Source organism: Pongo pygmaeus, chromosome 21, assembly GCF_028885625.2.
Source record: "Pongo pygmaeus isolate AG05252 chromosome 21, NHGRI_mPonPyg2-v2.0_pri, whole genome shotgun sequence".
Lineage (NCBI taxonomy): Eukaryota > Metazoa > Chordata > Mammalia > Primates > Hominidae > Pongo > Pongo pygmaeus.
The window spans coordinates 32,064,635-32,076,801 of record NC_072394.2 but is presented as its reverse complement, the minus strand read 5'-3'; the positions used below and the strand labels follow the sequence as shown (position 1 = coordinate 32,076,801).

Below are 12,167 nucleotides of genomic sequence, written 5' to 3'. Positions count from 1 at the left end.
GCTGCTGGATTCGGTTTGCCAGTATTTTATTGAGGATTTTTGCATCAATGTTCATCAAGGATATTGGTCTAAAATTCTCTTTTTTTGTTGTGTCTCTGCCCGGCTTTGGTATCAGGATGATGCTGGCCTCATAAAATGAGTTAGGGAGGATTCCTTCTTTTTCTATTGATTGGAATAATTTCAGAATCAATGGTACCAGCTCCTCCTTGTACCTCTGGTAGAATTCGGCTGTGAACCCATCTGGTCCTAGACTTTTTTTGGTTGGTAAGCTATTGATTGTTGCCACAATTTCAGCTCCTGTTATTGGTCTATTCAGAGATTCAACTTCTTCCTGGTTTAGTCTTGGGAGGGTGTATGTGTTGAGGAATTTATCCATTTCTTCTAGATTTTCTAGTTCATTTGCGTAGAGGTGTTTGTAATATTCTCTGATGGTAGTTTGTATTTCTGTGGGATCGGTGGTGATATCCCCTTTATCATTTTTTATTGCATCTATTTGATTCTTCTCTCTTTTTTTCTTTATTAATCTTGCTAGCAGTCTATCAATTTTGTTGATCCTTTCAAAAAACCAGCTCCTGGATTCATTGATTTTTTGAAGGGTTTTTTGTGTCTCTATTTCCTTCAGTTCTGCTCTGATTTTAGTTATTTCTTGCCTTCTGCTAGCTTTTGAATGTGTTTGCTCTTGCTTTTCTAGTTCTTTTAATTGTGATGTTAGGGTGTCAATTTTGGATCTTTCCTGCTTTCTCTTGTGGGCATTTAGTGCTATCAATTTCCCTCTACACACTGCTTTGAATGCATCCCAGAGATTCTGGTATGTTGTGTCTTGGTTCTCGTTGGTTTCAAAGAACATCTTTATTTCTGCCTTCATTTCGTTATGTACCCAGTAGTCATTCAGGAGCAGGTTGTTCAGTTTCCATGTAGTTGAGTGGTTTTGAGTGAGATTCTTAATCCTGAGTTCTAGCTTGATTGCATTGTGATCTGAGAGATAGTTTGTTATAATTTCTGTTCTTTTACATTTATTGAGGAGAGCTTTACTTCCAAGTATATGGTCAATTTTGGAATAGGTGTGGTGTGGTGCTGAAAAAAATGTATATTCTGTTGATTTGGGGTGGAGAGTTCTGTAGATGTCTATTAGGTCCGCTTGGTGCAGAGCTGAGTTCAATTCCTGGGTATCCTTGTTGACTTTCTGTCTCATTGATCTGTCTAATGTTGACAGTGGGGTGTTAAAGTCTCCCATTATTAACGTGTGGGAGTCTAAGTCTCTTTGTAGGTCACTCAGAACTTGCTTTATGAATCTGGGTGCTCCTGTATTGGATGCATATATATTTAGGATAGTTAGCTCTTCTTGTTGAATTAATCCCTTTACCGTTATGTAATGGCTTTCTTTGTCTCTTTTGATCTTTGTTGGTTTAAAGTCTGTTTTATCAGAGACTAGAATTGCAACCCCTGCCTTTTTTTGCTTTCCATTTGCTTGGTAGATCTTCCTCCATCCTTTTATTCTGAGCCTATGTGTGTCTCTGCACGTGAGATGGGTTTCCTGAATACAGCACACTGATGGGTCTTGAGTCTTTATCCAATTTGCCAGTCTGTGTCTTTTAATTGGAGCATTTAGTCCATTTACATTTAAAGTTAATATTGTTATGTGTGAATTTGATCCTGTCATTATGATGTTAGCTGGTTATTTTGCTCGTTAGTTGATGCAGTCTCTTCCTAGTCTCGATGGTCTTTACATTTTGGTATGATTTTGCAGTGGCTGGTACCGGTTGTGCCTTTCCATGTTTAGCGCTTCCTTCAGGAGCTCTTTTAGGGCAGGCCTGGTGGTGACAAAATCTCTCAGCATTTGCTTGTCTGTGAAGTATTTTATTTCTCCTTCACTTATGAAGCTTAGTTTGGCAGGATATGAAATTCTGGGTTGAAAATTCTTTTCTTTAAGAATGTTGAATATTGGCCCCCACTCTCTTCTGGCTTGTAGGATTTCTGCCGAGAGATCCGCTGTTAGTCTGATGGGCTTCCCTTTGATGGTAACCCGACCTTTCTCTCTGGCTGCCCTTAACATTTTTTCCTTCATTTCAACTTTGGTGAATCTGACAATTATGTGTCTTGGAGTTGCTCTTCTCGAGGTGTATCTTTGTGGCGCTCTCTGTATTTCCTGAATCTGAATGTTGGCCTGCCTTGCTAGATTGGGGACGTTCTCCTGGATAATATGCTGCAGAGTGTTTTCCAACTTAGTTCCAATCTCCCCGTCACTTTCAGGTACACCAATCAGACGTAGATTTGGTCTTTTCACATAGTCCCACATTTCTTGGAGGCTTTGCTCGTTTCTTTTTATTCTTTTTTCTCTAAACTTCCCTTCTCGCTTCATTTCATTCATTTCATCTTCCAGGGCTGATACCCTTTCTTCCATTTAATCGCATCGGCTCCTGAGGCTTCTGCATTCTTCACGTAGTTCTCGAGCCTTGGTTTTCAGCTCCATCAGCTCCTTTAAGCACTTCTCTGTATTGGTTATTCTAGTTATACATTCTTCTAAATTTTTTCAAAGTTTTCAACTTCTTTGCCTTTGGTTTGAATATCCTCCCGTAGCTCGGAGTAATTTGATCGTCTGAAGCCTTCTTCTCTCAGCTCGTCAAAGTCATTCTCCGTCCAGCTTTGTTCCGTTGCTGGTGAGGAACTGCGTTCCTTTGGAGGAGGAGAGGTACTCTGCTTTTTAGAGTTTCCAGTTTTTCTGCTTTGTTTTTTCCCCATGTTGTGGTTTTATCTACTTTTGGTCTTTGATGATGGTGATGTACAGATGGGTTTTTGGTGTGGATGTCCTTTCTGTTAGTTTTCCTTCTAACAGAGAGGACCCTCAGCTGCAGGTCTGTTGGAGTACCTGGCCGGCCATGTGAGGTGTTAGTCTGCCCCTGCTGGGGGGTGCCTCCCAGTTAGGCTGCTCGGGGGTCAGGGGTCTGGGACCCACTTGAGGAGGCAGTCAGCCCGTTCTCAGATCTCCAGCTGCGTGCTGGGAGAACCACTGCTCTCCTCAAAGCTGTCAGACAGGGACATTTAAGTCTGCAGAGGTTACTGCTGTCTTTTTGTTTGTCTGTGCCCTGCCCCCAGAGGTGGAGCCTACAGAGGCAGGCAGGCCTCCTTGAGCTGTGGTGGCCTCCACCCAGTTCAAGCTTCCAGGCTGCTTTGTTTACCTAAACGAGCCTGGGCAATGGAGGGCGCCCCTCCCCCAGCCTCGCTGCCGACTTGCTGTTTGATCTCAGACTGCTGTGCTAGCAATCAGCGAGACTCCGTGGGCGTAGGACCCTCTGAGCCAGGTGCGGGCTATACTCTCCTGGGGCACCGTTTCCTAAGCCCGTCGGAAAAGCACAGTATTCGGGTGGGAGTGGCCCGATTTTCCAGGTGCTGTCTGTCACCCCTGGAAAGGGAACTCCCTGACCCCTTGCACTTCCCGAGTGAGGCAATGCCTCACCCCTGCTTCGGCTGGTGCACGGTGCACTCACCCACTGATCTGCGCCCACTGTCTGGCACTCCCTAGTGAGATGAACACGGTACCTCAGATGGAAATGCAGAAATCACCTGTCTTCTGCGTTGCTCGCGCTGGGAGCTGTAGACCAGAGCTGTTCCTATTCGGCCATCTTGGCTCCTCTCCCTCTTTTTTTTTTTTTTTTTTTTTTTTTTAGACAGGGTCTTGCTCTGTCTGTTGCCCAGGCTGGAGTGCAGTGGTGCAATCACAGCTCACTCTAGCCTCAACCTCCCAGGCTCAAGTGATCCTTTTTCCTTGGCCTCCCAAGTAGCTCGGACCACAGGTGCGTTCCACCATACCTGGCCAATTTTTGTACTTTTTCTAGAGACACTGTTTTACCATGTTGCCCAGACTGGTCTCTAACTCTTGGGCTCAAGCAATCCATCTGCCTTGGCCTTTCAAACTGCTGGGATTACAGATGTGAGCCACCGCGCCTGGCCAAGAGGTTCAATTTCAATATAGAGCTCTGGGTTGAGGACCTGAGTAGAACTCTTGAGCCCTCCTTGGAAGTGCCATGGTTTGCCAAATATGTGCCTCCACTCTGTGGCTACATGGAGTGTTGCACTTTTTGCATCAATGGATTGGGTGGGGCCCTGTGACTTTTTTAGACCCTTGAGTTATGAGCAGAAGTGATGGGTATAATTTGTGGGCTGTGCATTTAACTGCAAGAGCCTCTGTGGATCAATTTCTCCCTTCCAGAGACCCACAAGGCTCTAATGGGGCCTGCTCCATTGCCTGGATGCGTGAATGACCGTTGCATGCAGAACTGCCATTCCACACCGAATATGTAGCTTCCAGTAGAAATACAACATTGTTTTAAGCCTCTGGTAATTTTTCACTCATAGCATAATCACATTACCTAAGTTTCCTAATGCTGATGTGACAAATTACCAAAACTTAGTGTCTTAAAAGAAATGTAACATTTTATAGTTCTGGAGGTTAGAAGTCCAAAATAGTGTTATTGGGGTACAATCAAGAAGAAATGATGAAAGTCAAATACACAAAGATAGAGAATAAAACAGTGGTAACTAGGGGTGAACTTGGGGGAGTTGATGGGGAGGTCAAAAGATACAAAATTGCAATAAGTCTGAGGAAGAAGTCCAGAGAATGAATGTGCAATCTAAGGATTTTAGTTAATAATATTGTATTGAATTCAGTATTTTTGCTTAAAAACCACATTTTAGGTGCTGTTGACATACAACACATGCAGCATAACTATGGGAGATGATTGATGTGTCCATTTGCTTAACTTTAATAATCATTTCACTACGTATATGTATATGTATACATATATGAAAGCACCGTGTTTTACACCTTCCATGTCTACATTTTTTAAGGCACTTTCAGCAGAGCTATGTGTCTTCTGGAGGCAAAAAAAAAAAAAAGGTTTTTTGCCTTTCCAAATTCTAGAGTTTTCTCATATTCCTTTCTCACAGTTACATCTTCCCACCACTCTAACCTCTTGCATCTTCACATGCAAACATCCTGGAATACAAGGATGTTTCAATGTCCTTCTCCAAGAATTAATCTCCTTCCTCCTTCTTATAAGCACCCTTGTGATGTATTAGCTCCACCCTGATACTAGACTCAGATATTAAAATCACTGTCTTAAAAATGCTGAGAGGCAAAGGAAACAATGGACCAAGAGCTAAAGGAATATAAATGTCTTAACAAAAGGAGAACTTAAAGAAAGAGAAATTATAGGAAGAAATCAAACAGAAACTTAGGAGTTGAAAGTATAATAACTAAAAGTTCACTAGAGGGGTCCCCCAGTGGGTATAAGCAGGTGGAAGAATAATCAGAAAACTGGAAGACAGAATAATTGAAATTATTGAGACTGAGGTGTGGGTGGAAAATAGAATATAGAGCACAGAATCTAAGGGAATTGTGAGACATTATCAAATGTATCAACATACACCTTACTGGAGTTCCAGGGGGAAAAAAGAGAAAGAGAAAAAGGAATAGAAGATTATTTGAAGACATAGTGGACAAAAACCTTCACAAACTAGATAAAATACAAGAATCTACATATTAAGACACAGAAGAAATGCAAGTTGAACTCAAAAATAAACTCAGAGACCCACACTAAGACACATTATAACCCAACTGTTGAAAACTAAAGTCAAAGAGAGAATCCTTAAAGCAGCAAGACAGAAGCGATTCCTTACATACAAGAGACCCTCAATAAGATTTTCGGCTAAGCTCTTACACAAACCACTGAAGGCCAGAAGATAGAGGGATGGTAAGTTCAAAATGTTGACAGAGGAAAAATATGTCAATTGTGAATTCTATACCTGGCAAACTGTCCTTCAAATACAAGGGAGAAATGACGATATTCTCAGATAAACAAAAGCTAACAGAGTTCATGACCATTAAACCTTGCCTACAAGAAATGCTAAAGGGAGTGCTTCAGGTGGAAATGAAAGGATGCTACATGGCAACTCAAAGTTGTGTGAAGAAATAAAGATGTCCAGTTATGTGTACATTTTTAAAAAATTATTATTCAATATCCCACAAACAAGCTGTGAGCACCCCGCCCAGGTGACCAGGCAACCAGTATTTTAAAGCTGGTCCCTGCCACAATTCCTCTTCTTGTCCTCCTCTACTGTGACCTAGTGATATTGAAACACCCTAGTAAAACCCATCATGGTTTTTGCTTTTGTCCTCCACCTTGACTCCCAGTAAAGGCACTTGCCCAGGGATCCCATCTCTCTTGCCTACCCATCTGCTTGATTGAGCCTGCCCCTTGGGAGCTCCTCCCACATGGCTTCCTGCATGGCCTGCCCTACTTCCTTCCCTAGGAACTGTGAGTATGCCTCTTCATATGAACTTTTCATGGCCATGTTAGAGTGATCCTTTAAGATTCAACCAGCAGGAATCACTCTAACATTTTCAATAGTAATGGCAATGAGGATGGGATCATTCTAAACTCGGGTGGAAAGTTCCTAGGGAATGCCTTTGACTCATGACTTACTGATTTGCTACTCTGATTGGCTCCACAATTTGAGAAGGCTTTCACCCTGATGGCTTTCTTGTGCTCTGCTATGTACAGCTTTGTGTTGCCTTTTGGAGTGCTGCCATGGCTCTCCATCCTGAAGCGAGGATCCTGTTCCGGTATCAATAATGACATCCACCTTTCTTCAAGAGCAAAAGATGATATAACATTGGTAACACCTCTTCAAAGAAGATTCATGTGATATGCATATTAACGTCACATAATCCAGCATCTCTAAGTTTTTTCTGGGGTGCTCGTGGCAACATATTCTTCATTTACAAATTTTACTGACAAATTAAAATCAACAGGCCCTCCTGTTAGTGTCTTTAAATGAATTAACAAATAAAAATATCTCTTCTCTGTAGAGATTTTGGCTGTGTCTTTCATGCCTCTTAAAGTCTCTAAACTACTCATGATGGCCATACATTTTCTCCAGGGCCTTTGATGCAAATATAATGCCCCTCTCAGCCTTTGCTATACTCCATTACAACAAGAAATTTCTGGTTATCTATTGGGCTCTCCTGGCTTAGAGTCCAGATCTGGGGAGCATACTTTACTGTTGTACTCATTAACCATACATTGTCCCAAAGCCAGACTCTGCTTATCTGAAATGGAGCCCATTGGAATCTAAACTTCCATGAAAATACAAAACTAAGATTGTTGCCAGGTAGAGCTGCACACCTTTCTGTTAACAGTTGGCATTGTTATTACTGGGTTTGTTGATGCAATAATCCTCAACCAAACACTAGCTGAGTTCAGCAACATATTAGAAGGAATATACACAATGAGCAAGTGGTATTTATTCCTGGAATACAAGAATGTTTTGATATTCAAATGACAAACAATGTAATACACCATATTTATAGAAGAAAGAGAAGAAACACATGATTATCTCATTTGATGCAAAATAACATTTGACAAATGTGGACATCTTTTTGTGATAAAAACCATCAATAATAGGAATATATGAAAATTTATATAAGATGAAAGTTATATACACATACCTTATTTTATTTTCCCTTATCAGTGGCTAATTTATATTTTATTTACCTATTTATCATGTATATTGATTACTGTCATTATTATGACTTTATTGAAAAAAGAAATCAGTAAGATAATCGCATTTACAATTACTACCAAAAAAGTTAAAATAGCTAGAAACAGATTTACTCAAGGACATGAAAGACCTCCACAAAAAACTATAACACCCTGATGAAAAATAGAATAAAAATAATGGAAAGATATCCATGCTTGTGGATTAGATAATTACTTTTGTTAAAAATATACATACTACCCAAAGAGATTTACAGATTCAATTCATTATTAGTAATATTTCAATGACATTTTCCTCAGAAATGGACAAAACAATCCTCAAGTTCACATTAGTCATAGAAAATTGTGAGTAGAAAAGGCAATCTTGAGCAAAAAGACTGGAGGCATCACATTGCCTGATTTCAAACTTGACTACCATGCCATAGTAATCAAAACAGCATGGCACTGGCATAAAAATAGACACATAGACCAATGGATCAGACCAGAGAGCCCAGATATAAACTCACACATTTACACTCAATTGACCTTTGACAAAAATGTCAAGCAGACACAATTGGGAAAGGTCAGTCTCTTCAAAAAGTGGCGTTGGGAAACCTGGATATCCATCTGTAGAGGAATGAAATTAGACCTTCCTCTCACATGACATACAAAAATCAATTCAAAATGTATTAAAGACTTAAATGTAGGATCTAAAAGTGTAAAAGTACTGGAAGAAAAGTGCCATGACATTGGTGTGGGCAATGAATTTTCAGATGTGAGTCCCAAAGCACAGGCAACAAAAGAGAAATAGACAAACGGCATTACAACAAACTAAAAAGCTTTTACACAGCCAAGGAAACAATCAACATAGTGAAAAGACAACCAGCAGAATGGAAGAAGATATTTGCTAGCCATATGTCTGATGAAAAGTCAATATACAAAATATATAAGGAAGTGAAACAACTCAATATTAAGAAAACAACCCAACTAAAATATGGGCCAAAGATCTTAAAAGCCATTTCTCAAAAGAATACATTAAAATGGCCAGCAGACCTATAAAAATACTCAGCTTTACTATTCATCTGGTAAATGCAAATTAAAACCACAGTGAGCTATCATCTCACACTTGTTAGAATGGCTATTATAAAAAAGATGATAACTAGTTTTGGAGAGGATGTGGAGAAAAGGGAAATCTTGCAAATAGTGGGAATGTAAATTAGTAGAGCCATTAGCAAAAACAGTATGGAGGCTCCTCAAAAAATTAAAAATAGAACTATCATATGATCTGTCAATCTCACTATTGGGCGTACATCCAAAGGAAATGACATCAGCATGTCATAGAGATATCTGTGCTCCCATGTCCATTGCAGCATTATTCACAATAGCCAGGATATTAAATCAACCTAGGTGTCCATCAGTGGATAAATGGAGAAAGGAAATGTGGTATATACACAATGGAATTCTAATCAGCCTGACCCAAGAAGGAAATTCTGTCGTTTCCAACAATATAAATGATCCTGGAAGATATGCTAAGTAAAATAAGCCAGGCACAGAAAGACAATACTGCATAATGTCCCTCATATGTGGAATTTTAAAAAGTTGAACTCATAGAAGTAGATAGTAGAATATTGGTTACCAGGCACTAGGCAGGGGGTGCATTTGGAGAGATATTGGTCAAAGGATACAAAATTTCAGTTTAGTTAGGAGAAATTAGTTCCACAAATCTATTTTACAATAAGGGGTCTAGAGTTCATAACACAATTTGTAACCTCAAAAATTGTTGAGAGCAGATTTTGAGAGATCTCACCACAGAAATGATACATATACAAGGTAGGTCATATGTTAATTAGCTCAAACTAGGCATTCTGCAATGTACACATATTTCATTAATATGGTATACATGATAAGTATATATAGTTCTGTCAAATAAAAATAAAATATTTTGTTAAAAGTTTCATTGAAATTAGAAACTTGGAGAAATAATGATAAAAAATGAAATCTCCTGTGTGTGCATGTACACTTACTTATATGCATACATGCATATACATATGTATACACACACATATGTATACACACATCTGCAAATATATATACACACATACATATATATGTATATATACACACACATACATATATATGTATATATATATACACACACATATATACATTCACAAATATATATCAAAGTGTGACCTATTGTGATAGTATATAAGTTTGTTTTGTGTGTTAAATAAAATTACAACACATGTTAAAATCTAATTAAAATATCTGGCCCATAGAAAGTAAAATATTTGGCCCATAGAAAGCATCCAACACATTAATAACAAATTTAGAAGTACATACATCACAGTTGTAACTCTGGTTGTTGCTAACAAGTGTTGTAGGCAATAATCAATTCTATGTTCACTTCTCTGCATTTTCTAATATTTCTGCTAGTAGCATAACACGACTAAAAGAATGAACTTTGGAGCTGGTCGACCTGGACTTGAATCCCAGCTGCTCCACTGACTGAGGTAGGGGACAATGAGTGGACAAGTTCTTCCCTCTGCCTGACTCTTTGTTTGGAAATAGGGGATAATAGTTGCAGCTTTCACACAGGGATGTTGTGAGGATTAGTGGAGCTAAAACAGGCAAAATGCTAATAACTGTGTCTACATGGTAGGAAGAGCTCAATGGTTAAACTCTTACTGCTATCATTTGGGTACAGTGTATGTGTGAGAAAAATAATTTGAAAAGTGAGACCCCTGCCCTCTAGGGCCTGTGAGGTGACATCACAGCAGGGCCCAGTGGGGAACTGAGAGGCTGCTGTGCCCAACCCTGTGGTTCTGGGGTCAGCTCCATGGCCTGAGAAGGGATCAGGACAGGTAACTTGCCTGGGAGCTGTGAGCAGGGCTCTCTCAGGCTGCACCAGGAAAGGCCCTCCAATCCTGCCTGTCCCGGGGAAGGGGAAAGAAATTATCCATGGGAAATTTAAGAGAACCAAAGGAGGTTGTAGTACCTGTTATGGGCTGAATGTGTCCCACAAAATGCATGTGTTGAAGCTCTAATCCCCAGCACCTCTGAATGTTACAGTTTGGGAGACAGGGTCTTTAAGAAGTAATTTAGTTAAATGAGGTCATTGGGGTGGGCCTTAATCCAACATGACTGATATTCTTATAAGAAGAGGAGATGAGGACACAGACACACATAGAGGAAGATCATGTGTTTAAGACACAGAGAGAAAATGGCCCTGTATAAGCCAAGGAGAGAGACTTCAATAGAAACTAACCCTGCTGACACCTTGATCTTGGACTTCAGCCTCCATAACTGCAAGGAAGTAAATGTCTGTAGTTTCAGCTGCCCAGCCTGCAGTTCTTTGTTATGGAAGGCCTAGGAAAGGAATATAGGACCCAGTAAGCAGAAAATGTGGAACTTCTTAAAGAGGAAGAGGCCACAGAGAAATGAGTGGTAAGAATCATGTCACAGGGGAGGGAGGAGCATGGGGGAACAGAGGACAAAGTGAGGAGCACCCTTAGGGAGGATGATGGCTGAACACTCCCAGGATACACTACACCACTGCCCTACTCAAGTGAGCACTATTACAGACTTCATATCCTCAGTTTGGTGAAGAGAGAGGGCTCGGCCTAGAGCCACATAACCCTGTTAGGGTGTCTCTGAGCTTACTCTGTGGACTTGGGCATGTCGCTTGGCCCCAGGGCCTCAGGACTGGTGAGGATTTAAATAATGATTCTTCTCTGTCAATTAAAATATTATCAAAATGTAAGTAATTGTGGTAGTGGTGGTTGAATCATCCTGTGGTTCAATGCCTCTGGTAGCCAGCTGCAGATCCACAGAGAAAGCACTCAGCTCCCTGATTTTCTGCTCTCAGTCAAGTCCTAATCCTTGGCCTTTCTTGGCAGCACTTGTCATTGTCTGGAATCCCTGAAAGTCCAGGGACAGGCCATGCCTCAGTGGGCAGGGAAAAAGATTTTAACCGAAGGCTATGCTCACCTGTGAGTCCCCCCAGCAGTAGTGTCATCAGCAGGAAAGGACAAGGAAGGTGGGTCCAGGAGGCTGGGATGGGCATTCTGGAGAACTTAGGAGCCTGCTCTCTCCAAACATCTGTGCTGAGAAGATGGCAGAGTCTGCTCTGAGGAGAGAAGACAAGCCCTGCCTCCCCCAGTTCAAGAGGAAGTGGCTGTGATGGAGTCAGGCAGAAACCTGCTTCTGGATTGTGAAATACAAATCAGGCACAGCAACCAGCTACAGTGCAAGCAGTTACGCATGCTCCATTTCAGGAGAGTCAGACAGGCTTAGCAGAAATAATGCTTCCTTCCCACCTGGGGTCTGTATTCCTTCCGTGGCTCCTAACCCCATCTTTATGTCTTCTTGGTGATTTGCCATTTGGTGCTCTTAAGCCAAGAAGGACCTGTGGTTATGAAATGTTTCTAAACTCTCCATCTCAAGCTCTTAGGATGTGGCTGGCTTGTGGTCTCATTCTGCACCAGCCTCAACCAAGTGCTACTCAGTTGGGGGCAGGAGGAGGGATCACAGGACCTGCTCAATGTTGGAGAGGAACCAGGTCTGCTCCTGAAATGGTTCCCTATTCCAAACTTTCATAAATATAACTGGCAAAACTTAGCCCAAATTCAG

General features: G+C 40.9%; 1 protein-coding gene across 1 annotated transcript in view; it reads right to left on the bottom strand.

Moving 5' to 3' along the window:
- The window catches only part of LOC129022062 (signal-regulatory protein beta-1-like), a 46,475-nt gene extending 34,762 nt beyond the window's left edge, over positions 1 to 11,713 (bottom strand). The window contains exon 1 of the mRNA XM_063659512.1: positions 11,526 to 11,713. Coding sequence (XP_063515582.1) covers positions 11,526 to 11,601 — 76 coding nt within the window. The 5' untranslated portion in view covers positions 11,602 to 11,713. The remainder of the gene's footprint in view (positions 1 to 11,525) is intronic.
- Positions 11,714 to 12,167: the final 454 nt, after the last annotated feature.